Source organism: Monodon monoceros, unplaced genomic scaffold (assembly GCF_005190385.1).
Source record: "Monodon monoceros isolate NGI ecotype Baffin Bay Population unplaced genomic scaffold, NGI_Narwhal_1 Super_Scaffold_15, whole genome shotgun sequence".
Lineage (NCBI taxonomy): Eukaryota > Metazoa > Chordata > Mammalia > Artiodactyla > Monodontidae > Monodon > Monodon monoceros.
In genome coordinates this window covers 37,854,160-37,877,090 of record NW_021703771.1, presented here as the reverse complement: position 1 = coordinate 37,877,090, position 22,931 = coordinate 37,854,160, and the positions used below count along the sequence as shown (strand labels likewise).

The 22,931-nt window shown below is 45.2% G+C and overlaps 1 protein-coding gene across 5 annotated transcripts in view; it reads left to right on the top strand.

The window, feature by feature from the left end:
* SCML4 (Scm polycomb group protein like 4) overlaps positions 1-22,931 on the top strand; it is a 113,046-nt gene that overhangs the window by 52,919 nt on the left and 37,196 nt on the right. For 4 of the 5 annotated variants that reach the window (XM_029223632.1, XM_029223633.1, XM_029223631.1 and 1 more), the window contains 3 exons: positions 11,414-11,543; positions 13,718-13,918; positions 18,492-18,686. In XM_029223632.1, the coding sequence (XP_029079465.1) occupies positions 11,414-11,543; positions 13,718-13,918; positions 18,492-18,686 (526 nt within the window). Of the gene's footprint in view, positions 1-11,269; positions 11,304-11,413; positions 11,544-13,717; positions 13,919-18,491; positions 18,687-22,931 lie in introns of those variants that run through there. The other variant, XM_029223634.1, reaches the window with a different exon arrangement.

The following is a 22,931-nucleotide window of genomic DNA, read 5'->3' as shown; positions in this document are numbered from 1 at the left end:
TTTTAATCCATAGCATCCAGTATAATAATCTTTATCTTGTAACTAGACATTTAGTCCATTTATATTTAAAGTAATTATTGATAAATTTGGGTGTAAATCTATGTCTTATTTTCTGTATTCTATTTGTCTCACTCATTCTGTGTTCCTTTTACCTGTCTTTCCTGCCTTCTTTTGGATTTTTAAGCATACAATTCTTTCTTTTCTACTTCTTGAAGTTTAAGCACTATGTTTTCTATTGTATTACTGATTGCTCTAGAAATTACGGCATGCTTACGTACTAGAGTTTTCTAAAGTTAACCTTACCTTTGCTTCTTCCTAGATCATACAAGGACCTTAGGACACTTTAACTCCATTTATCTCCCCACTTCAATATTACTGTCATCACACATCTTAATTCTTTTTTGCTTTTTTAATCCCTCAAAACAATTATTTTTGTTTTGTACAGTTATTTTCATTTAGATTCACCTGCTTATTTACCACTTAAAAAAATTCTTCATTTCTTTTTGCATATCATACATTCTACCTGAAATCACTTTCCATTTCCTGCAGTACATCTTTTAGAAGTCCCTTTAATATAGATCCTCTAGTGATGAATTCTCTTAGCTTTTGTTGTCTGGAAGTACTTTTATTTCATCTTCACTTTAGGAAAAAAATATTTTTGCTGGGTGTAGAATTCTAGGTTGTTATTTTCCTTGCAGCACATTGAAGGTATTATTCCATTTATCTTCTGGGGCCCATTGTTGTAAAGAACTCAGCTCTCCATCTGGTTTATGTGAGTGTTCCCTGGCAGGTTTTGTATTTTTAAGCTAATTTTAAGATTTTTTTCTTTGTCTTCAGTGTTCTACAATTTCATTCTGTTGTGTCTACCTGTGGATTTCTTTTTTATTCATCTTATTTAGAGTTTGGTGGGCTTCCTGAATCTGTGGATTAGAACTTTCATCAGATCTGGAAAATTCTTAGCCTTTCTCTTTTTAAATATAACCTCTGTTCCATTCTTTCTGAAACTTTAATGTTAAAACTTCTCATATTCGCATAGTCTTTTAACCTTCCCTCAATAGTTTTTATCTATTTGTCTCTATGCTACTTTTTGGTGAATTTCTTCTGACATATCTTCTGGCACACTAATTCTTTCTTTAGCTATATTTAGTATGCTGTTAAATCTGTTTATTTAGTTTTTAATTTTAGTTATTGTATAGAAGTTAAATTTGGTTCTTTTACATTTTGCTATGCTATTTTTTATAGTTTTCTGTTCTCCAGAGATATTTTCAAACTTGTTATTTATATCTTTATACATAGTATCACACTTGCTTTTAGAATCTAAGTCTGATAATTGAAATATCTTAAGTATTTTATTTTATTTATTTATTTAATTTTATTTATTTATTTTTGGCTGCATTGGGTCTTTTTTGCTGTGTGCAGGCTTTCTCTAGTTGCGGCAAGCAGAGGCTACCCTTCGTTGCAGTGCGCGGGCTTCTCATAAAAAGAAAGAAGTGGTGGCTTCTCTTATTGTAGAACACAGGCTCTAGTCGCACGCGGGCTTCAGTAGTTGTGGCACGTGAGCTCAGTAGTTGTAGTGCACAGGCTTAGTTGCTCCACGGCTTGTAGGATCTTCCCGGACCAGGGCTTGAACCCGTGTCCCCTGTACTGGCAGGTGGATTCTTAACCACTGTGCCACCAGAGAAGCCCAGTTTCTGGGGTTTTACTGCTGTGTGTTTTTATTGCCCATTCTTGCTTTGGTTCCTTGCTTCCTTGTGTGTTTGGGCTGTGTTATTCACTGGCTTTGAAAAATTATTTTGGGGACTTCTTTGAGACCTTTCTCCAGAGATGATTTGTGTTTGTTTTTCCAGGTAACCTGAGAGCACTGCCAGATTGGGTAATTTTTTTTTTTTTTTGCAGTATGTGGGCCTCTCACTGTTGTGGCCTCTCCCGTTGCGGAGCACAGGCTCCGGACGCGCAGGCTTAGCAGCCATGGCTCACGGGCCCAGCCGCTCCGCGGCATGTGGGATCTTCCCGGACCGGGGCACGAACCCGTGTCCCCTGCATCGGCATGCGGACTCTCAACCACCGCGCCACCAGGGAAGCCCAGATTGGGTAATTTTTAAACTAACTTCCCAGGCTGAAGTTTTCTTGGTTGCCCAAGTTCTGTGAATTTGAGCTGCAAATCTGTGTGAGCTCTGGCTTGGTGGCAATATCTTCCCAGGGATTCTGCACACCCCCTCCCCCAGTGTCAAGGCAACTTTCCTTAGAGTCAGGTATGGGTTGGGTAGGGCAGGACAAGTTTACAGCTAGCTTACCCTTACCCTGAGGTTGTAGCCCTTTGGGTGAGCCCTGATCCATGGCAATTCCAAGGCCTAGATTTCACCTATATTTGGGCCCAATTATCCTTTATATATTGTTAGCGCCTCCATACTTTTACTAATCTTACATTTTATCCATTGTTGGTAGTTGTTTTCAGTTGATCCAAATAACATAGTTTTCTATATTCCCAGAAACAAAACTCCGAAGAAATTTAGGATGCCACATTTCTTCTAATCAACATTCAAAATATGGCACTGACACTGGTTTTATCTCAAACTCTTTAATGTTTTCAGAAATAGTCTAATGCAAGATACATATACACATTACGAGTTGGAATAGAACTTAGAAATCAACAAGCTGGGATTTTGCAGGTGGTTCAGTGGTTAAGACTCTGTGCTTCCACTGCAGGGGGCATGGGTTCGATCCCTGGTCCGGGAACTAAGATCCTGTATGCTGAGTGGCAAGGCCAAAAAAAAAAGCCAACAACCCTACCCACATTAATGGCTTTGGAAGATGAAGCCCAGAGACACTGAATGGGTTGCTCAGAGTCCCATGTGAGTCAGGGGCAGAACCAGGATTAGAACCCCAGCCCTCTCTGAGTCCTGTGTTCTCGCCACTCCCCTGCAGCTCATCGGGCAATGTGAAATCATGTCAGTTCTCAGTGTTCATTTCCCAGATGAGGAAATGTGGATGCTCGACTTCTTTTTCACGTCCTCTCCCAGAAGTTCCACATAGAATGTTTCCTGTCGTATTCTGAAATTTTACTGCTTGAGTATTAGAGGAGGAATGTTTTGAACCTTAGACACAAGCCAGTGTTATGGCTTCCCCAAAGTTAACTAAACGAGCAACAAGTAAAATGCTAATGTTTTAAACTAATGTAATAAAAATATACTATCAAACAAAGTTTATGTGAATAAATCTAGAAGTTATCTTTGATTTTGCACTTTCTCTCTCTAATCACCTTAATTCCACCTCCAAAGTACACCTGAATCCAACCAATTCTTTCTGTTTTCACTACTTTCACCCTAGTTCAGCCACCTATGCGTCTTGCCTGAACCATATGATAACCTCCTCACTAGTATTCTTTTCTCTATTTTGCCTCTCCCCATCCATTCTCTGTATAGCAGCCATACTTAATTTTATAAAGTAAAAACTGGGTTGTGTCTTTCTCTGCTTAAAATTCTCTAATTGTTTCCATAACTCCTAGAATAAAATCCAAACTTTTTAATCTGACTGTATTTATTTACTAGGAGTGCTATAACGAAGTACCACAAACTGGGTGTCTTAAAACAACAGTTCTGGAGGCTAGAAGTCCAAAATCAAGGTGTTGGAAGGGCCATGCTCTCTCTGAAGGTTCTAGGGTAGGATCCTTCCTTGACTCTTCCTAGCTTCTAGTGGTTGCCTGCAGTCCTTGGTGTTCCTTGGTTGTAGACATATCACTCCAATTTCTGCCTCCATTGTCACATGGGATTCTCCCTGTGTGTCTGTGTATGTGTCCAAATTTCCCTCTTCTTATAAGGGCACCAGTCATTGGCATTAGGGCCCACTCTAATCCAGTATGGCCTCATCTTAACTTGATTACATCTGCAAATACCCTATTTCCAAGTCAAGTCCCATTCACAGGTACTGGGCGTTAGGACTTGAACAAGTCTTTTTTGAGAGGGACATGATTCAATCTACAACACTGACTTAGAAAACCCTCACGATTGTGCCCTGACCACCTAGCTAACCTCATCTTGCATCCTTCTGCCTCTTGCTCATAATTCCAGCCACTCTAGCTTCCTGGTTCTTTGAAGAAGCCAAGCTTTAGGAGGCTTACACTGACCACTCTGTCTCCTTCGAAAGTTCTTTCCTCAGCCTCCCTCTTTTTTTTTCCTATAAATTTATTTTATTTATTTATTTATTTATTGGCCTCATTGGGTCTTTGTTGCTGCGTGTAGGCTTTCTCTAGTTGTGGCGAGCGGGGGCTACTCTTCATTGCGGTGCGCGGGCTTCTCATTGCGGTGGCTTCTCTTGTTGCAGAGCACGGGCTCTAGGCGTGCGGGCTTCAGTAGTTGTGGCATGCAGGATCAGTAGTTGTGGCTCGTGGGCTCTAGAGCTCAGGCTCAGTAGTTGTGTCACACAGGCTTAGTTGCTCCGCAGCAGGTAGGATCTTCCCGCACCAGGGCTCGAACCCATGTCCCCTGCATTGGCAGGCGGATTCTTAACCACTGAGCCACCAAGGAAGCCCTCAGCCTCCCTCTTGTCATTCAGATCTTGATGTAGGTGTCACCTCCTTATCAGCCTACACTAGTCACCGGGTCCCTTTTTATCACATCCCCATATTTTACTTCTCAGAGTAGTACTTATCACAATTTGACATTTTTGTTGTGTTTCTTATTTGTTTCCTCCACTATGATATTACCTCATCAAGAACAATGACCTTATCTCCCCCATTTACAGATGTATCCTCAGCACCTACAACAGTTTCCCGCACACAGTAGGTGCTCAATAAATATTTGTTGAGTAAATGACTGCCTCATGGAATGAATTTTTTTCCCTTTTTAGACTTAGCTTAAATGATACAACTTGGAAAGGGCAGCTCCTGCCTAAGCAGCACTTAACGTACTGGGAACATTTCTTAAAGGGGATCGTGTGCAATGTGTAAGGTAGGAGGGTGGGCCTTCAAAGATTTGGGAAGATGTGATCCCAAGTGGGTAAGTGTAGAAAATGTAGATGGGTCCTAGAAGAAAGATGGGCAATTTCCCTTTCCTGCCATGGCTACATGAACAAGAAACTTGGAACTCATTTGTATTTCTGGAATTTCTAATAATAAAATCATAATACTAGCAGCAATAATGATCAGAAATACTTATTGAGTTCTCACTTTGCATTAGCCCTATGCTAAATGTTTACACTTCATTCTTGTCACATCCTTGTGAGAAGGTGCTGTTATCCTTACCTTACAGATGAGGAAAGGTAGGCTCTGAAAGGCTAAGTAGCGAGACTGAGGACAGGGTTAGTGAGGCTCCATTGTATGCGCCTACTGCTATCCTGAACTTATTTTAGTTTTGCTTTGCTGCTTCATCCTCTGCTGGTGTGCAGGCAGGCTCTACACATCTTCATACTTCCCCCGACCACAGTCTGTATCCTTCATTTACCAACCTCTTGTTGTCAATCTAACAAATACTCTTTAGTCAGTACTTCTGTTTCTCCACACTTGCATATTTCTGGAAAAATACTTGAAATTTACATCAGCTGGTCCCTTCTTCTTTAGTGTGCCCTGGCCACACATCTCAGTTTGCAGACAAATCCCCTCCCAACTCTTTGCAGTGATTTTCTAGCAAGTGTCTTAGAGAAGGTCTTCCCCTGAAGACAGCGGGAGCAAGAAACTCTCCAGGCCCATATCTTGGATCTGTGAACGGAAAAGAAAGATGAGCTGATCCCAGATTCCCCAGACCCTTTGGTGGAGACTCCAGCTGGCAGGGGCCGCCTCTACCTCTCTGTTTCACCCCACCATGATGCTTTAAGAAGGCAAAGCACAGCCACTGGCAACCATGCCCTGGATGAGGAGTCGCCATACCCATTTGATCGAGGTTTTGAATTCCAGGTAAAGGTGCCAACTTTGCCAGCATCTGTACAGGCTGTTGGCTTCGAAGGCCAAGGATTAGCTCCTGCATGTCAGAGCAAGGCATCCTGGGCAGCAAATCTTCTTCCAGTCTTATGCAGCCAAGAAAGAGGCCTCTCCTCCCTCCTTCCTCTTTATTTTCCCCAGTTTATTCTGCCAGATTCTGTTTTGAATATTTTTAAAATAAACTATATTTTAGAACAGTTTTAGGTTTAGAGAAGGGTTGCAAATATACAGAGGATTCTCATATACCCGACACCTAGTTCCTCCTGTAGCTAACATCTTACATTTTTATGGTACATTTGTCACAGCTGGTGAACCGATAACAATACATTATTGTTAAATAAGGTCCATATTTTATTGAAATTCATTAGTTTTCCCCTATTTTGTTCCAGAATACATCCAGGATACCTCATCACATTTAGTCATCATGTCTCCTTAGGCTCCTCTGGGCTGTGAAAATTTCTTAGACTTTTCTTGTTTTTGATGACATTGGCAGTTTTGAGGAGTATTGGTCAAGTATTCTATAAAATGTTCTGCAACTTGGGTTTTTTGAAGTTTATCCCATGATTAGATGGGAATTATGGATTTTTGGAAAGAAGATCTCAGAGGTAAGGTGCCATTCCCATGACGTCATATCAAGGGTGTGAACTATCGACATGGTTTATCACTGTGAATGGTGATCTGGATCCCCTGGCTGAGGTGGTGTGTGACCAGTTTCTCCACTGTAAAGTAACTTTTCCCCCCATTCCCATGCTGTCCTCTTTGGAAGGAAGTCACTATGTGTGGCCCACACTTAAGGAGGAGGAGTTATACTCCACGATAAAATATTTGGAATTTTTATACATGGGAGATCTGTCGATTCTCCCCATGTATTTACTTAGTCAGTCACTCATTTATGTGAGTATGGAGTCATGGATATTCACTGTATACTTTGAATCATAACCCACTACTACCTTCTTTATCTGCTGCTCGTGTTGCTCCAGGTTTGGCCATTGAAAGCTCTTTCAGTTGACTCCCGTGTCCCTATGACCTACCACTCTCCCTTTTCTAGGTTACCTTACTTTTGATTCATTCTTTATATTAAGCAATGAGATAGAAATTTCAGAATGCTGAGTCAAAGGATATTCCTACTGATGATTTACCCTCTTACCAAAAGGATATTTTTTAAAAGTCATATACCACCCACAGTTGCATGAGATTCCTTCTTTGTTCAAAAGTCCCAGAAGTTGTTTTACAGGTTGAATGAATATGTAAGGTTTTTCCTGCAACCAGCTGACTTATTCTAATCCCTTTAATTGCTTCACCTGGGCAGAAATTATAGGCAGAGGTAACAGCCAACTATATTATTTCATTGGCGGTGGGTTCAATGGACAGATCCCCCTCTAATAAATATTAAAATAGTGAGCAAGTATTAAGGCTAGGCTCATTATGAAGTTTACATGAACAGTAAACAGTGTCTGCTATCTAAGTCTTAGCTGCCGTCATCCTCTTTCTCATCATCATCATTGTCATTTTCCTCGGGAAGGATCACACGGATCTTTGTGTAATTTACTTAGAGAACACAGCGGGGAAAATGACTTACTGATCCTGTTTATTTTCCCCCACCAATATCGTTATCTGTATGTTGGGCATTGAAGGGCTGTAAGCCTGTAAAGGAGGATTTAGCCAAGGTTCTTCCAGAGCCTGTTGACAGCCTTTGGAGACTGTCACCACCGGCCTTTCCATCACAAGCTGTACCTTCCTAGAGATACCACTCCTAGAGAGACCACCAGGGGAACCCTTGGTGCCTGACCTGGGAGAACAGGCAGAGTGGCCGCAGCCCTCTTCACACTTGGCAGATGAGGAAACCCTGCCATAGTCACGGTGACTGAGTCACAGGAAGTTTCCCATCTGCTCTGCCCCACCACTGAAGTTTCTTTTAAATTATTTTTATAATACTTAGTATGGTATTGCTACATGATGAGCCTTTTAATTCTTTCAAATGTTAACTCAAATTAAGATGAACTATCTATTGTTAATTGCTGCTTCTGATTCATACAGGATCTCTAGCAAGAGCCCCAGACTCTGCGCACATACAGCCTTGGGTAGCCAACATGCTCACTTTTGGCCTGTCTCCTTTTAAATTCATTGCAATTAATTTAAATTCATTTCCGCACATCCCACTGTGCCCTCAATACTGCTCAGCAGCCACATTCCATTCCCCCATGGCCTCCCACTCTCCTAGTTCATTAACCCACCCTCCTCCACCCTCACACACAGCTTCCAGCATCACTGAGAAATTAGAAGCCATTGCAAAAGGCCTTCTGTAAGCTCCCACCTCCACATCCATCCAAATCCAGAGCCTCATATTCCTCCTTCCTTCCTACTGCAGTAGATGAAAAGTCCTTGTTTCTTTCTAAGGCCATAGCCCAGTTCATTAAATCTCATCCTCTCTCACCTGTTCAGAGTCTCAATGCCAGCAGTTCTCCACACACTCCCCCGTATCATTAATTTTTCCCTCTCTACTGGGCTATTTCCACCAGCATTAGAACATATTTCCCCCTTCTCAAAAGCAACAACAAAAAATCTTTTAAAAATTAAAAAAAAATAGGGCTTCTGTGGTGGCGCAGTGGTTAAGAATCCACCTGCCAATGCAGGGGACATGGGTTTGAGCCCTGGTGCAGGAAGATCCCACATGCTGCGGAGCAACTAAGCCTGTGCACCACAACGACTGAGCCTGCGCTCTAGAGCCCGCGAGCCACAACTACTGAGCCCACCTGCCACAACTACTGAAGCCCGCGTGCCTAGAGCCCATGCTCCGCAACAAGAGAAGCCACTGCAATGAGAAGCCCGCGCACTGCAATCAAGAGTAGCCCCGCGGCTCATTGCAATCAGAGAAAGCCCGCGGGCAGCAACAAAGACCCAACGCAGACAAAAATAAAAATGAAATAAATAAATTTTTTTAAAAAGTAATTGTGATAAAAACCACATGGCATAAAATTTATCATCATAACCATTTCTAAGTGTACAGTACAGTAGTTTAAGTATATTCACATCGCTGTGCATCCAACTTCCAGAACGTTTTCACCTTGCAAAACTGAAACTCTATACCCATTAAACAATGACTCTCCCTTTCCCCCTCCCTCCATCCCTTAGCAGCCACCATTCTTCTTTCTGTTTAAGTGCATTTGACTACTCTAGGTCCCTCATATAAGTGGAATCATACAGCTGTTGACTTTTTGTACCTGGCTTATTTCACTTAGCATAATGTCCTCAAGTTTCATCCATGTCGTAGCATGTGTCAGAATTTTCTTCCTTTTTAAGGCTGAATAATATTTCCTTGTATGTATATACCACATTTTGTTTATCCATTCATCTGCTGATAGACATTTGTTGTTGCTTCTACAATGACTATTATGAATAATACTGCTATGAACATGAGTGTACAAATATCTCTTGGAGACACTGCTTTTAATTCTTTGAGAAGTGGAACTTCTGGGTAATTCTATTTTTAATTTTTTGAGGAATGCACCATTTTACATTCCCACCAATAGTGCACAAGCGTTGTATTTTCTCCACATCCTCATCAACATGTGTTATTTTTAATTTAAATCTTATTTTTTTTATAGTAGCCATCCTAATGGGTGTGAGGTGGTATCTCATTGTGGGGCAAAAATCTTTCAATCCTACTTTCCCTGCTGCTGTGGCTAATTGGCCACTCCTTTTTAAGACAAGACTCCTTGCAAGAGTTGGCTTTACTTCCTGATCCAGTGCCTCTCTTCCCACTATTTCTTAAGCTTATTCCAATCAGGTTCTCATCTCACCTACTGCACCACAGCCTCTTACGTCAAAAAGTTGCTATGTGGCCACTTCTGGTCCTCCACGTCTGACCGAGCATTTGACATGGTTGGTCACTCTCTTCTCCATGAGACACTTTCTTCATCTTGTCCCCGCAGTGCCATGCTCTCCTGCTTTTCTTTCTACCCCACTGGATGGAGTTCCTGGTTTCTTTTGCTGGTCACCCCTCTCTCTCTGACTTCTTCATGTTGGAGTCCTTCAGGGCTCAATGAATGGATCCTCCTCTTCTCCACCTACTGTCAATTCTCTGATGATCTCATTCATTATCATGGCCTTAAATATCAACTCGCTACTTATGATTCCAAAATTAGATCTCCATTTAGACTTTCCCCCAGAACTCCGTAGTCCAGTATACATACCTGCCTACTTACCATCTCTTCTTGGATCTAAGCATCTTAAACCTGACATGTCCAAAATCAACCCGACCTTCCCTCGTTGTCTCCACTCTCCCCTCCTCCTTCCCCCACCTGCAAACTCCCTGGCCCAAACCCTCGGAGTCATCCTTGACTTCTTTCTTTTTCTCTCACACACTACATCCAGTGTGTCAGAACGTCCTTCTGTTTCCTCCTTCAAAATCTGTCCAGAATCTGTCCCCTTCTCTTCACCTCCACTGCTCTCACCCTGATCCAACCTACCATCGTCGCTCATCTACTCTAGATTAGTGGTCCTCTCACTTTTGCTCCTTTCGTCTCTTCTCAACACAACAGTCAGAAAGACTGTTAAAAATGTCAGTTTAGATTCTGTAGTTTCTCTGCTCAGAAGAGCTCAGAGCAAAAGTCAAAGAACTTACAGTGTCTTGCAAAGCCCCGTGGTTTTACCACCTCTCCAGTCTCACTCTTGCCACCTTAATGTGGCACAAACACTCCAGGCATGCTCTGCCTCAGGACCTTTACAGTTGGTATTCTCATTCACTGGAATGTTTTTCCCTTAAACGCTGGTATGACTTAAATGAATGAATGTAGAATGGTTGGATAACTAGCAGTAGGAATACTATTTCTCCATGACTACTATTATTATTACATCCTAAAAATCCAGGAATCAAGTTAGGATATGGATGGGGATTGCATATACATTAACAACAGAATGTACACCCTTGCTACTCAAAGTGTGGTCCATAGACCAGCAGCATCAGCCTTTGATGGTCTCCACTGCAGGAAATAAACCCTGAGAAGCATGTCACCTTTTGGAAGAATGGCTCCTGCTGTCTCTTCTAGCAGGACCCAGTGATCTTTGTGAACAGAAAACTCAGCAGAGTGAGCAAAGCTTCAGGATTGGTCACTGGGTGGCTGTCAGGAAAGACCTGTCCACAGGAACCTCAGGAGCACAGGGGCTCAGGCTGGGAACTGTCCCCCACCCTGCATCCTGCACTCAGGAGGCTTATAGGCTGCAATTCCTCACACCTCTGTGTGTCCCACACCCTCTGCCTGACACAGTCATTTCCTGGGTGGCTCCACTGTAAGGACGGGGTGCAGAGCTGACCTCTAGGTGTGACCCAAACTTGAATCTTGATCATGAACTTGAATCTGAAGTTCAGCCCCCAAAGCTGCACAATAGAAAGGTGTGGAAGAATGACAGAGTAGCAGTGGTTAACTGAGCCCAGGAAGGATCCTGGGAAAGTGCAGAGAGCATCTCCAGATTTTCATTGACTCCCCGGGTTCTCTCTTGCAGCTCAAGTCTCGGGTTCTCATGACGCCTTTAGCCCTCTCACCCCCGCGGAGCACGCCGGAGCCCGACCTCAGCTCCATCCCTCAGGGTGCAGCCACCATACCCAGCTTGGCAGCGCCACAGGCTCTCACAGGTAGGTGAGGCGAATGAACTCCAAGGCTGGGATGGCCTGCCCGCCAGCTAAAGTTACTTTGTGAACTAGAGAGCTGCCACTGAGGTCGCTCAAATGAAGGACTCAGTGTGTCAGTTGGACAGTAGATAGGATGACCAAATTCTCTGAGAACAGGAGTTTAGTGTCTCACAGCTTGGATTATTTAAAATTGATTTTCAATACATCTTGGGTTCAGCTGGTTGCTGTGGGTGGGTGGAGGCTAGAAAGAGTGGTTGGCGGCCCAGACTATCTTCAGAGCCGTGTTTACCTTGCACCAACAGCGAACCTGCTCACCTTGAAGAGTTTCTATCCCTGTGTTTGTACTTCCAGATCTCCTAAGGATCCTAATGCCCCTCAATCCCACCCAGTGCCTTCCAGTCCAGTTCAGGGTGGAGCTCGGCCCAGTCTCCCTCATGGGGCATCCACCAACCAACAGTTCCATCTTAAAAGTAACAGCAGTCGGATGGTGTCTCTCTCTCTCTCTCTCACATACACACACACACACACACACACACACACACACACACACACACACACATCCATAGTTCCCCCTCATCACAAACCATCCACAGCCCCATCCCACTTAAATCCCTCAGGGCCTTCCTAATGCTGTTAGGTAAAGACCAAATTTTGTAGTATGGCCAATAAGGCCCTGCTCTTAGTTTTTAGGGCCCATCATAGGATCATAGCATATTCTCTTTCCTTCTTCTGGAATGATCTTTCCTCTAGGGTCAACCTATTCCTCCCTTGCACCTCAGCTCAGGTACCTCCCTCCAGAAAGTGTTCACTAACTTTCCTGCCAAGGTTCCCAGGACGGGCTCTCCTAGCATCTCCCTAATGTTTCTTGCAGCCAAGGTCCCACATCACTTCCTGTGATTCTCTGAGTAGGTCTGTCTCCCCTTCTGGGCCCTAAGTTCTCTGAAGTCAGGGACTGTGTAGATTTTCTCTGTAGGGCCTAGCACACTGCCTGGCATGAAGGTCCCTTAGCAATTAGATTTTCCTTAATCATGTGGGATTAGTTGAAGAAGGAAGCCTGGTAGAGTGAAAAGAGCACAGGCCATGACATCAGAAAGATGTTAGTTAAAATCCCTATTGCACCATTAATTACACTTTCTGAGCAGCCACTAACCACTTTTAACCTCAGTTTCTTCTTTAGTAGAGGAAGTAATAATATTTAATTCTCAGGCTTATCTTGAGAATCAAACAAGATAAAGGATATACAGTGCCTGGAATATAGTAGGTGCTCAATAAAAACTAATTTTCTTCAACTTTGTTGTTACTGTTTAATCCTTCCAAAGTACTAATGGTCTCCTCTTACAGTCCCTCTTTAATGCTTCTCTGCACTAGTGGCCCCCAGGGTAAGATGCTCATACCTGGGCTGGGGGCAGGGGGAGACATAAGAGGAGCCATTAACATGTGGAAGAAAATATGACACCTACTATTAATATTTCTTTCTATCTCATCCTTTAAAATTTTCTATTTTTTGGTTACATCTTTAAAATGTATGTAATACATTAATACGGTTGAGAATGTATATAATCTATAAATAAATAAACACATGTTAGGGCATGTGGTAAAAATTTTTTTACCAATGGGGTTTATTACTTTAAAAGTGTGGGGACCATTGGTTGGGCTCACCTAAATGGACTGCTGAGTGTTCATTATCCTGAGATTGTAAGTAGAATCCTCTTTAGAATTTCACCGAATATATAGTCTTTGGAGTAATTAGCAACATGTTGATTTTTTTTAATTACTGAAGGTTAACAAAAAAAATGGCAAACATTATATATAGCTTGATAGCTTCCTGGGAGGAGAAGGGAAGATTTTGTGTATGTTCCCAGCACATAAATACATTTATATACATGGTCCACAATTGTCCATAATTGTCTACAATTCAGATTTCAGTACATCGGAGAGGACATGCCTATTTCTTCCCAACCGGGAGGCCTTTCTGAGAGCAAGCCCTGGCAGCTGGAGGTGATTGACTCTATTGCCTCTTTTACTTCTTAAGTTGGGAAGAACTGGTCCCACTTTGGCCTTTGCTTTCCCAAGACCAGGGCCAAGGGGACATGGCTGAGGCCTCCCCAGTGTGCACGGGAGCCACCCCTGGCCTGATGTGCTTCGATGCTGAGAGCTTTGTGGGTCTGTTTCCACAGTCTGCCTCTACATCAACAAGCAAGCCAACGCAGGGCCGTACCTGGAGAGGAGGAAGGTACAGCAGCTCCCCGAGCACTTTGGGCCTGAGAGGCCGTCGGCTGTCCTGCAGCAGGCCGTGCAAGCATGCATCGACTGTGCCCACCAGCAGAAGCTGGTCTTCTCCCTGGTCAAGCAGGGCTACGGTGGTGAGATGGTGTCAGGTAAAGCCCTGGAGCAGGCTGTATGAGGAGGGCCATGGGTGTGTCTCCAAAGAGGAAAATAGCTGTAATCAGGCTTGGGGGACTGTGGCCAGGGTCTGTCCCCATCTTCTGGGCTCCAGGGTCCTTAAATGAGCCTGTGTGCCGAAGGTGTCTCTTGGGGCTTGAGGAGAAGATACTTCCAGATCTGGATAAGAAGACTGGACATCTGAATCCTCTCCCTTGACTTGCCTCTTTCACCTCCCACTTACAATCCATCAATAAATCCTATTGTTCTAACTGCAGAATATATCCAGAATCCTTTCAGAATCAACTTCAAAATATCTCCAGAATCCTTTCACGATTCTGGTCCTTTCAAAATCTAAGTCAGATCATGCCCCTCCTTTTCTCCAAACCCTCAATGGCTCCCATGTCACTCTGAGAAAAAGCCCACATCCTTACAAGGGCCTCCAAGTCCTATGTGACCTGGTCCTGGGAACTTCCTTGATCTACTGGCCACTTCTATTGAGTCCCAAACTCTGCTCTGGCCACAGTGGCTTCATTCCTGTGTCCTCCAACCATGCTCCTCCTGCCTCAGGGCCTTTGCACCTGCTGTTCTCTCTTTATGGAATGCTCTTTCCCCAACTGTCCACGTGACTTGCTCCTGGAGTTCCTTCAGATTCCTACTCAAATGCCACCTTATCAAAAAGCCCTTCCCTGACCATATGTCTAACACATCAGCCCTTGTCACTATTTATTCTCCCTTCCTCTGCTTTATTCCTTATTCATAGCACTTAACACCATGCAGGAAGTGGGGAAAGTTCATGGTCTAAACCCCACCTCACAGGACATTTTTTTTTTTTAAACAAGAGCCTTCAGGGTCAATCCCATCTCCCATTGTCACCACCCTCCTCCAGTTTCCACCCCAACCCAACAGCATCCAGAGGGAGTGGAAACTGTCACCACAAGTCTGAGGCAGAATTGGGAGCTCTGCCCCCTTCAAATGTTTCCCCTCAGAGGCTCTGTCTGTCTTACCCGAGGCTCTCCACATGCACAGTGGTTGTTACCACCTGCCCTTAAGCCCTGGAGCTCCAGGCCTTTGCAAGATGCTTTGACTCCAGGGGGACAGCCTGGTGTCTTCTCTAGCCCAGCATCATAGACACAGCCTCCATATCACCAGGGAAAAGGGATACAATTCCCCAGCCACAGGGCAGTGCAGGTGACCCTGCTGGCTGACTAAGAAAGGGTCGGGGAGAGGGGACTTTAATGTGGCTACGCCCTGAAAAACCAAAGCATAAGTGTTTTATTTAACTCCAGATTGATCCCGAGGGCTTGCAGATGGGGAGATTTTTCCAACACAGCTTTACCAGCTCTGATTGATTCAGCCCTCCTTCTGGAGCTCCCTGTGAGCAGGAAGCTGGGTCTGACTTGCTGGTAATTGATTAAAATAGAACTTGGCAAGGTCTGGGTGCATGTGTCTGACCCAGGGTGACCTTTAAGAGACTTCAGCAGATGTGCGCAGAGACAGGACAAAGAAGTACTGCACCAAAGAGACCAGGAGGAGAGTCCTGCTGTCAGGCCTCTGAGAGATCCTTGGCTGTTCTCTCTGAGAGCCAGGTTCTTGATCCTGGACTGCCCTCTGAGGTTGAAGGCCTTGTCCTTTTCCTTGCTAAACAGCAGGGCTCAAGACGCAGACCCAGTGCTAAGAGAAAGATCCTCCTGTACCGTGTGTCCCCACTCTTGAGCAAATCCCGTCTGAGTTCTTTGTGGCCCCTGCCCCCCAAGCTGGGAGAGCTGACCCCGTTCTCCCTGCTCTCCTGCTCGGCTTTTCTGCGGCCTCAGGGGCCTCGGTGCTGGGGAGGAGGCTCTGCAGTGCCTGGCACCAATGCATGAGCGGGCAGAGCCCTGCCAAGTTTCCCTTGGCTGAAGCATTCCCAGGAAGGCTGGAGCTGAGGACTTGGTCATGGAGAATGCAGTAGTGCTGAGGGGCCTCCTCATGCCACCTCCTTAGGTTGTGAGGTGGCAAGGTGGGCATTCACGTTTCTGGTGGTGATGTGGCAGCCCAACAAGGTGGTGCTAGCCCCAAGGTGGTTTAGGGAGGGACTCAGGAGGAATAGTCAGACTCTCCCACTCTCCACCTAGAACCTGATCCTTAGGGCACTGCTTTCTAAACATCCCCATGGCACAACATGTAGAAAATGGTGAACACTGGTGCTGGCACCATGGGCTAAGGGAATTTAACCTGCTGTGGCTGGGCCTTGGGCCACCCCAAAGGCTGAGGGGGAATAATGTCGCAGTACCCATGACCCATTCCTAGCACACCTGTTGGGACGCTCTGCCTTAGTCACACTCTCCCAGAGGGGTAGATTTTGTGATCTCACAAATTCCATGTCTGCTTCCAGGAGGTGGAATTTTCCTACTATGTGACCATCCAGGCACCTCTGGGAATGTATACACACTGATTTATGACACAGGCCTGATGACCCAGACCTTCCTGCTGTGGGTTCAGTTTCCAGCACACCTACTCTTTCAAGGTATCGGAGGCAAGCAGCAGTGCCCACCTAAGAGGGAATTTCCAGAGTGTTCGAGTGGCCAGGATGACCCCCTTACTGAGCATCTAAGCAGCTCTTTGCTGGCTCTCCTAATCTGGAGAGTCACCTGGAGTATTAAAGTGACAGGCAAGTGCCACTTATAGGCCTCATGAGCTGGAAAAAAACGCTCTAGGCCTTCTCCTCAGTTTCCTCATCCATATTATGGAGTCATAACCTTTTCTCCACTGTCCTCACAGGACCGTCAGAAGGCCTAAATGAGGTGATAGGTGTGAAAGCTCTTGTCAAACTATAAAAAGCTACACAAAAGAAATAGATTGTTTTGATTTCTAATTTAAATGGGTGTGGAGTTTTTTTGTTGTTTGTTTTTTAGCTCTGAAATCAAAACTAGCTCTGGTCGCCCTGCCCCAGCCCTTACAGTGTGCTAGCCTTTGAGAGATATAGTATAAAAATCCAGGCTGCCTTCCAGGTGCTGGTGCTGAGGGCAGAGCCCAGGTGGGAGCAGAATGTCCTGCTGGGGATCTTCTCATGTGTTCTGCACCCGGGAGCTGCTGTGCGAGCTTCATGCAGCAGCAGAGGGCTGTGAGGAGGATTACAGAAAGAAACATGCTCTGGGCTGGAGGAACCAGGTGTTTCTTCTAAATTCTGGTCACCCTAGAGAAAATGAGTTTGATCTAGCATCACTGTGGAGACATTATTGTTCTTTTATAAAGACTCCTCCCCTTTAGGCTGAATGAACCCTGAACACTGTGGTGCTGCGTTAAGAGCTGGAGGCCTCAGTATGAACTCAGGTTTATTTGAATATACCTATATGTCTAGATCTAGACATATCTATCTAGACCTACCTATTGATCTAGATCTATCTATCTAGAGTTGCTTAAAATAAATGAGAGTATGTCATAGGGACACAGGAGTCAGTCTGTAAGATCCCAAAGACAAAAATTGGAATAATTTAGCAATAAGATACATAATATAGTATTGGACAACCCACAACACAAAATAAATATATATTTTTAAAACTTTTATTTATTTATTTTTGGCCACACCATGTGGCCTGTGGAATCTTAGTTCCCCAACCAGGGACCGAACCCAGGCCCTCGGCAGTGAGAGGGCTGAGTCCCAACCACTGGACCGCCAGGGAATTCCCCCAGAATAAATATACTGAGTCTGCACTGATATTGATGAATAAACAAATAAATAAATGGAGGAAATGGGACAAGTCTTCCTTTATAGAAGAATTCCAAATGATATAGAGACTCTTCCCTCTCCAGGAGGTAGAGCTTAATCCCTCCACTGCCCTTAACTGTGGGTAGGACCTTGTGACTTATTTCCCAGGAACAGAATACAAAGAATACAGTGGAGGGCTTCCCTGGTGGCGCAGTGGTTGAGAGTCCACCTGCCGATGCAGGGAACACGGGTTCATGTCCCGGTCCAGGAAGATCCCACATGCCACAGAGCGGCTGGGCCCGTGAGCCATGGCCGCTGAGCCTGCACGTCCGGAGCATGTGCTCCGCAACGGGAGAGGCCACAACAGTGAGAGGCCTGCGTACCGCAAAAAAAAAAAAAAGAATACAGTGGAGAAATGTGGCAAACACTGTCTTGGCCAGGAGATAAAGGTTAACATCCCAGTGATGAACTGTGGCTATCATGTACCACCCCCCACTGACTCTGTGGTCTTCCTCCTCAAAACCCCATAACCCCGGTAAAATCATAAGAAAAACATCAGACAAACCAGATCGTGGGACGTTTTTCAAAATACCTGACTAGTACTCTTCAAGACTGTCAAGATCATGAAAAACAAGAAAAGACTGTGAAACAGTCACAGACCCGAGGAGACCGAGTTCACACAACAGCTACACCCGATGTGGTCTCCTGAATGAGATCCTGGAACTGAAATAGGACATTAGTGTAAAAACAGGTGAAATCCCAATACAACTTAGTTGAAAACAAAACAAAACTGAACAAACCAAAACCTCTTCCCCAGGGCTGACGGGCTGACGGCTTTCTCCAGAGCCCCGCTCTAAGTCGCTGTCTCTGTGCTCTTCCAGTCTCCGCATCCTTTGACGGGAAGCAGCACCTGCGGAGTCTGCCCGTGGTGAACAGTATTGGGTACGTCCTCCGCTTCCTTGCCAAGCTGTGCCGAAGCCTCCTGTGTGACGACCTCTTCAGCCACCAGCCGCTCCCCAGGGGCACCAGCGCCTCCGAGGAAGCCCCTGAGAGCCAGGAAGACAGGATGGAGTCAGGTAGGGTTTGCCCGTCTGTCTTCCTGGGCCTGCAGGTGGTTCCAGGTGTCCCCGCCCTCCCGGAGCAGGTGAGGCTGCCACTAAGGGGGCTCCTGGGAGCTCTGCTGCTGGAAGCTCACGGGCTGCTCCTCTGGGCACCCGGGGAACAGTCAAGGCTGACCAGGACCAAGGACACCCCGACGGTCCCTGCCCAGGCTGCAGTGGGAAGAGATGGCTCCAGCTACTGAGAGCTGACATTATAGCTTCTAGGCCTATGTTATTAGAATTTAGACAATGAGACCGCATCACATGCAATGAGTGATTTTTTTCCTCTCTTCTAATTAAGACTCTTGAGCATTTATTCATCATCGTTGAGTAATTGAAGGACTACTAGCCTAAGGAACAAAGAAATCCTGAAGAAACAAGGGCTAACGAATTGATTACGTTGGTCCTGTCTGGGGGCCTCAGATTCCTATCCAGGTCAATAAAATGTGTAACAGAGTGTCTATCGGGGCAGGAATTTGACCTGCCCTTAAATCACATATGTCCTTCAGTGAGAGTGTTTCTCTCTCGTCACAGGATAGAAAGTGACCCAGGGGCTGAATGCCTTTTGTATCACCAGCCCCAGAATAGCTCAGCATAGGGAAGTGGCCAGTGGGAAGTGCAGCAAGGCCACATGGGCAAACTTGCCACACTGTTGTCTGCCCAATGGGCTGCTCCTTCCTTCCCCACTTAGCGGCCCTGAGTTATGGATTTGCAAGGAGTTGAACATGAGTCCAGGTTCTAGATTCCAGGTTCCCAAGGATGAGCAGGCATGTTGCCTTTTTTCTTTCTCTGGAAGCAGCGTTGTTGATACATAAAGAACACATAGACAGTGAAATGGAATCTAACCATTATGTCATTCTGCAAACACTTGCTGAACCTTTTCTGTTCCAAGCACCATGCGAGACCCTGTCTTGGAATAAGGCAAATATGTATGTGAGCTTAGGAAAGTTTTTGAGGTATTGAGTAACCAGTATGAATAATGAAAAACTTACATTTGCAGGTATGTGCTCACAGACAGGCTTAGAGCATTCAACAAAACGATACTTATAATAGGAGTGGCTGTGTTTTAAGCCTAGGAGGACATCAGGGAAGGATAAAGTTAGATTCTAAGCATAGATTTTTCTCACATCCTGTCAAGAGCCTTGTCTACAGTTTTACTTTAAACTCTCAGAGACCTGGGAAACAGGAAGAAATCTGGCCTTTACAAAGAAATGTACCTAATTAAATATAGTTTGTGTGAGCAGATGCTATATACTTCTGTGTTTTTCTTGATGCCTCTATATGTGTGAGCTTGGGAAAGTCTTCTCATGTCTCTGGGCCTCAGTTTCCTGTGTGAAATGATGGGCTGAGTTGCTCATGTATAATGTTCTGGTTCTGACAGTCAAGAATCTGGCCTCTCTTGTAAACCTTAGTTGACTCAGAAACATATTGTAAAGCTCACGTATCTTCCAGTGAATCTTGCAATGAAAATAGCAGATGGTGATCTGATTTCACTTCACACACCCTAAAGTCATCGTTACATTGAACAAGCCATGACCCATGGACATAATCACAAAGCCCCATAATTCATGTCTCCCATTCTCCTTTAAATGAAAGTCTCCTGTGAGACCACTTCTTCCCTGTCCATGGATGAAATTTAGGGCCAATCTCGTGACTTTTCTGGCTTCTTTCAGATAACAAAACACTCTCTAGTAAATAATTAATATGTCCAGGTCAGTGTGATCATCCAACTTTAAATTTCACTCAAAGATGGAACTACTCCCCATTCCCAGCTCAGCCCTGCTTCAGGCCAGTTGCCTGCAGCAGTAAAGGAGGGCATGGTTGGCTTCTCTCCACCTCCTGCCCAACCCTATGTTTTTGCCCCTTCCTTATCTAGCTAATAATGATTCCCAATCCTTCCTGATCAGAGTGAGGGAAGGAGGAGACGCAAGAGGTAGGAGAGTTTTTACTTGACTAATCCCGCTGTGAGCTGGCATCAGCCTCCCTGGTTCTGGCAGGTGTTTCAAGCTGATTCTGCAGCCTGTGGGCTCTTGCATGGGTCCTTTGGTGATCCTACCATCTCTCATCTGCACGTTCCCTGACATGGACAAAGGTAACTCTTCTCTGGCTGGTCACTTACAGTTCTTCCCACAGCCTCAAGGCATCTGTGGGTACATCTCTAACTTCTTTCTGCTGAGGCCCCCTTGTGCCTCCAGACGGTCCTATGGAAAGGATCTAAGATAATCTCACTTCAGATCTCTCTTCTGATGGCCCGCATCTGGTCCCTTAGAAACACCCTTTGCCCAAACAAACTCAGGGCGTGCAGGCTGATCTCAGCAGACACCTCTCCTTTGTCCTGCCATCACAGCAGCCAGACTTTTTGGTTTCTCATGGAAATCAAGCAGTAATCCATTGTGTCTCTTGAGCTCCAGGGACAGATATCAAGCTATTCACACGGCCACATCGAAGCTCTTGGATCACATGGGGCAGTTCTCTCCACAGTTCATCTTCTATTCAACCTGCTTTTCAACCTCTACAATTTCTTTTGCAGGCTGCATGTGGGTGGTCATCTACACAGGTAAAACTGGCTTCCCACCACCTCTTTTTGCTAGAGCTCCACTCTTCACTCTGCTATGGGGAGACTATTGTCTTGCAGCTTCAGCAAAACTGAAACTAAAATAGTTTCATTTTAACTTCCTGTCCCAGGAACCCCCCTTCAGCTTTCCTTAAGTGATCACTGAGGAAACCTCTGCCTTGGCTTCCTCCTTATTCTTTCTCCTTCCAAGCTCACCATGCTGAGTGAAGTTCCTGTCTTTTTCCCGGGAAAAGTGTAGTGCAGCCGCCACACTTCTTCCCTTGGCTGAGGCCGGTATTTCTGCCTGCAAGCTGGTTTCTTTCCTAGTTGGCTTGGCTTTGGAAGTAATGACTCCAGTTGTCTTCATGAGCCCTTCCCTAGCCTGTGGCTGCTTTGAAAAAATGAATTGCTCCAGTTCTTGTGGAAATTGTTCCCCGTGCCCTGGGTGCTACAGAACCAAGCGCTGTGTGTTTCTTGCGTCTGGGGCCCCAGGGAGGGTGGCGGGAGCAGCTACGGCACAGTAAGCTTTGAGCAGCCGCCTGGCACACATCTCTCCCACCTGTTTGCCACGGAGCCTAGGATGACACCACTAAAGAGTTTGCCTTCAGGGCTTCCCTGGTGGCGCAGTGCTTGAGAGTCCGCCTGCCAATGCAGGGGACGCGGGTTCGTGCCCCGGTCCGGGAAGATCCCACATGCCGCGGAGCGGCTGGGCCCGTGAGCCATGGCCGCTGAGCCTGCCCGTCCGGAGCCTGTGCTCCGCAACGGGAGGGGCCACAGCAGTGAGAGGCCCAGGTACCACAAAAAAAAAAAAAAAAAGAGTTTGCCTTTAGACTAAGACATTGCCTCTTTAGGATTGCCTTGTCAAAGTTCCCTTAAAGGATAACATATCAAGTTATTATTACCTTGGATGAGGAATTAGTTTATTACCCACTTTCCCATGATTGTGGCAAGAAAGGCAGGTGTACTTATAAGCGAAGGGATGGAGGTCTTCATTGACTTTAGGCTTCATATCCATCCATAGGACCACATCATTCCTAAACAAGATCGTACAGTCTTGCACTCATTTGAACCAGATCCTGCTCTGCCCCAAGGTTGTTCAGTCAAAGCTGGAGTGTTCCAGGTTTGGTGCCACACAGTTAGAGGGTTTGTCAACACTCATTAGGACATTTCCAAAAGACAGTTAATCAGACAATAAGGAAATGCAAAGCCATGACACATAAGGAACTATATAAAAAAAATGGATGATTTGGGGAAGACACAATTTTCTGTTCCAGGATATGACAGCAGGTCATGTGGATTTGTTCTCTGTGGCCCTGAAGATAGATTTAATTAAACCTCACGTCTTGCCACTCAAACTCGGGTCAGGAGCACTGTCGTAACCTGAGAAAGGAAAAGCTCAGTGGCTCTCCCTCACTCCTTCACAACAGATCCCAGGTGTTTTGAAGACACTTAAAGTTGGAGAAGCCTGGGTTTCAGGAATACTCTCCCACGTAGAGGACTTGGCAGCTGAATAACCAGGTGGAACTCTCAGAAGACAGCGCCCTCAGGATTCAGGTGGGGTTGACATTGTAAAGAACTTTGAAAAGCCAAAGCCATTCAGAAGTAGAAGGAGCTGCTTGGATGGAGAGATCTCCTCATTACTGGTGACAAGTGCAGATGTCCACATG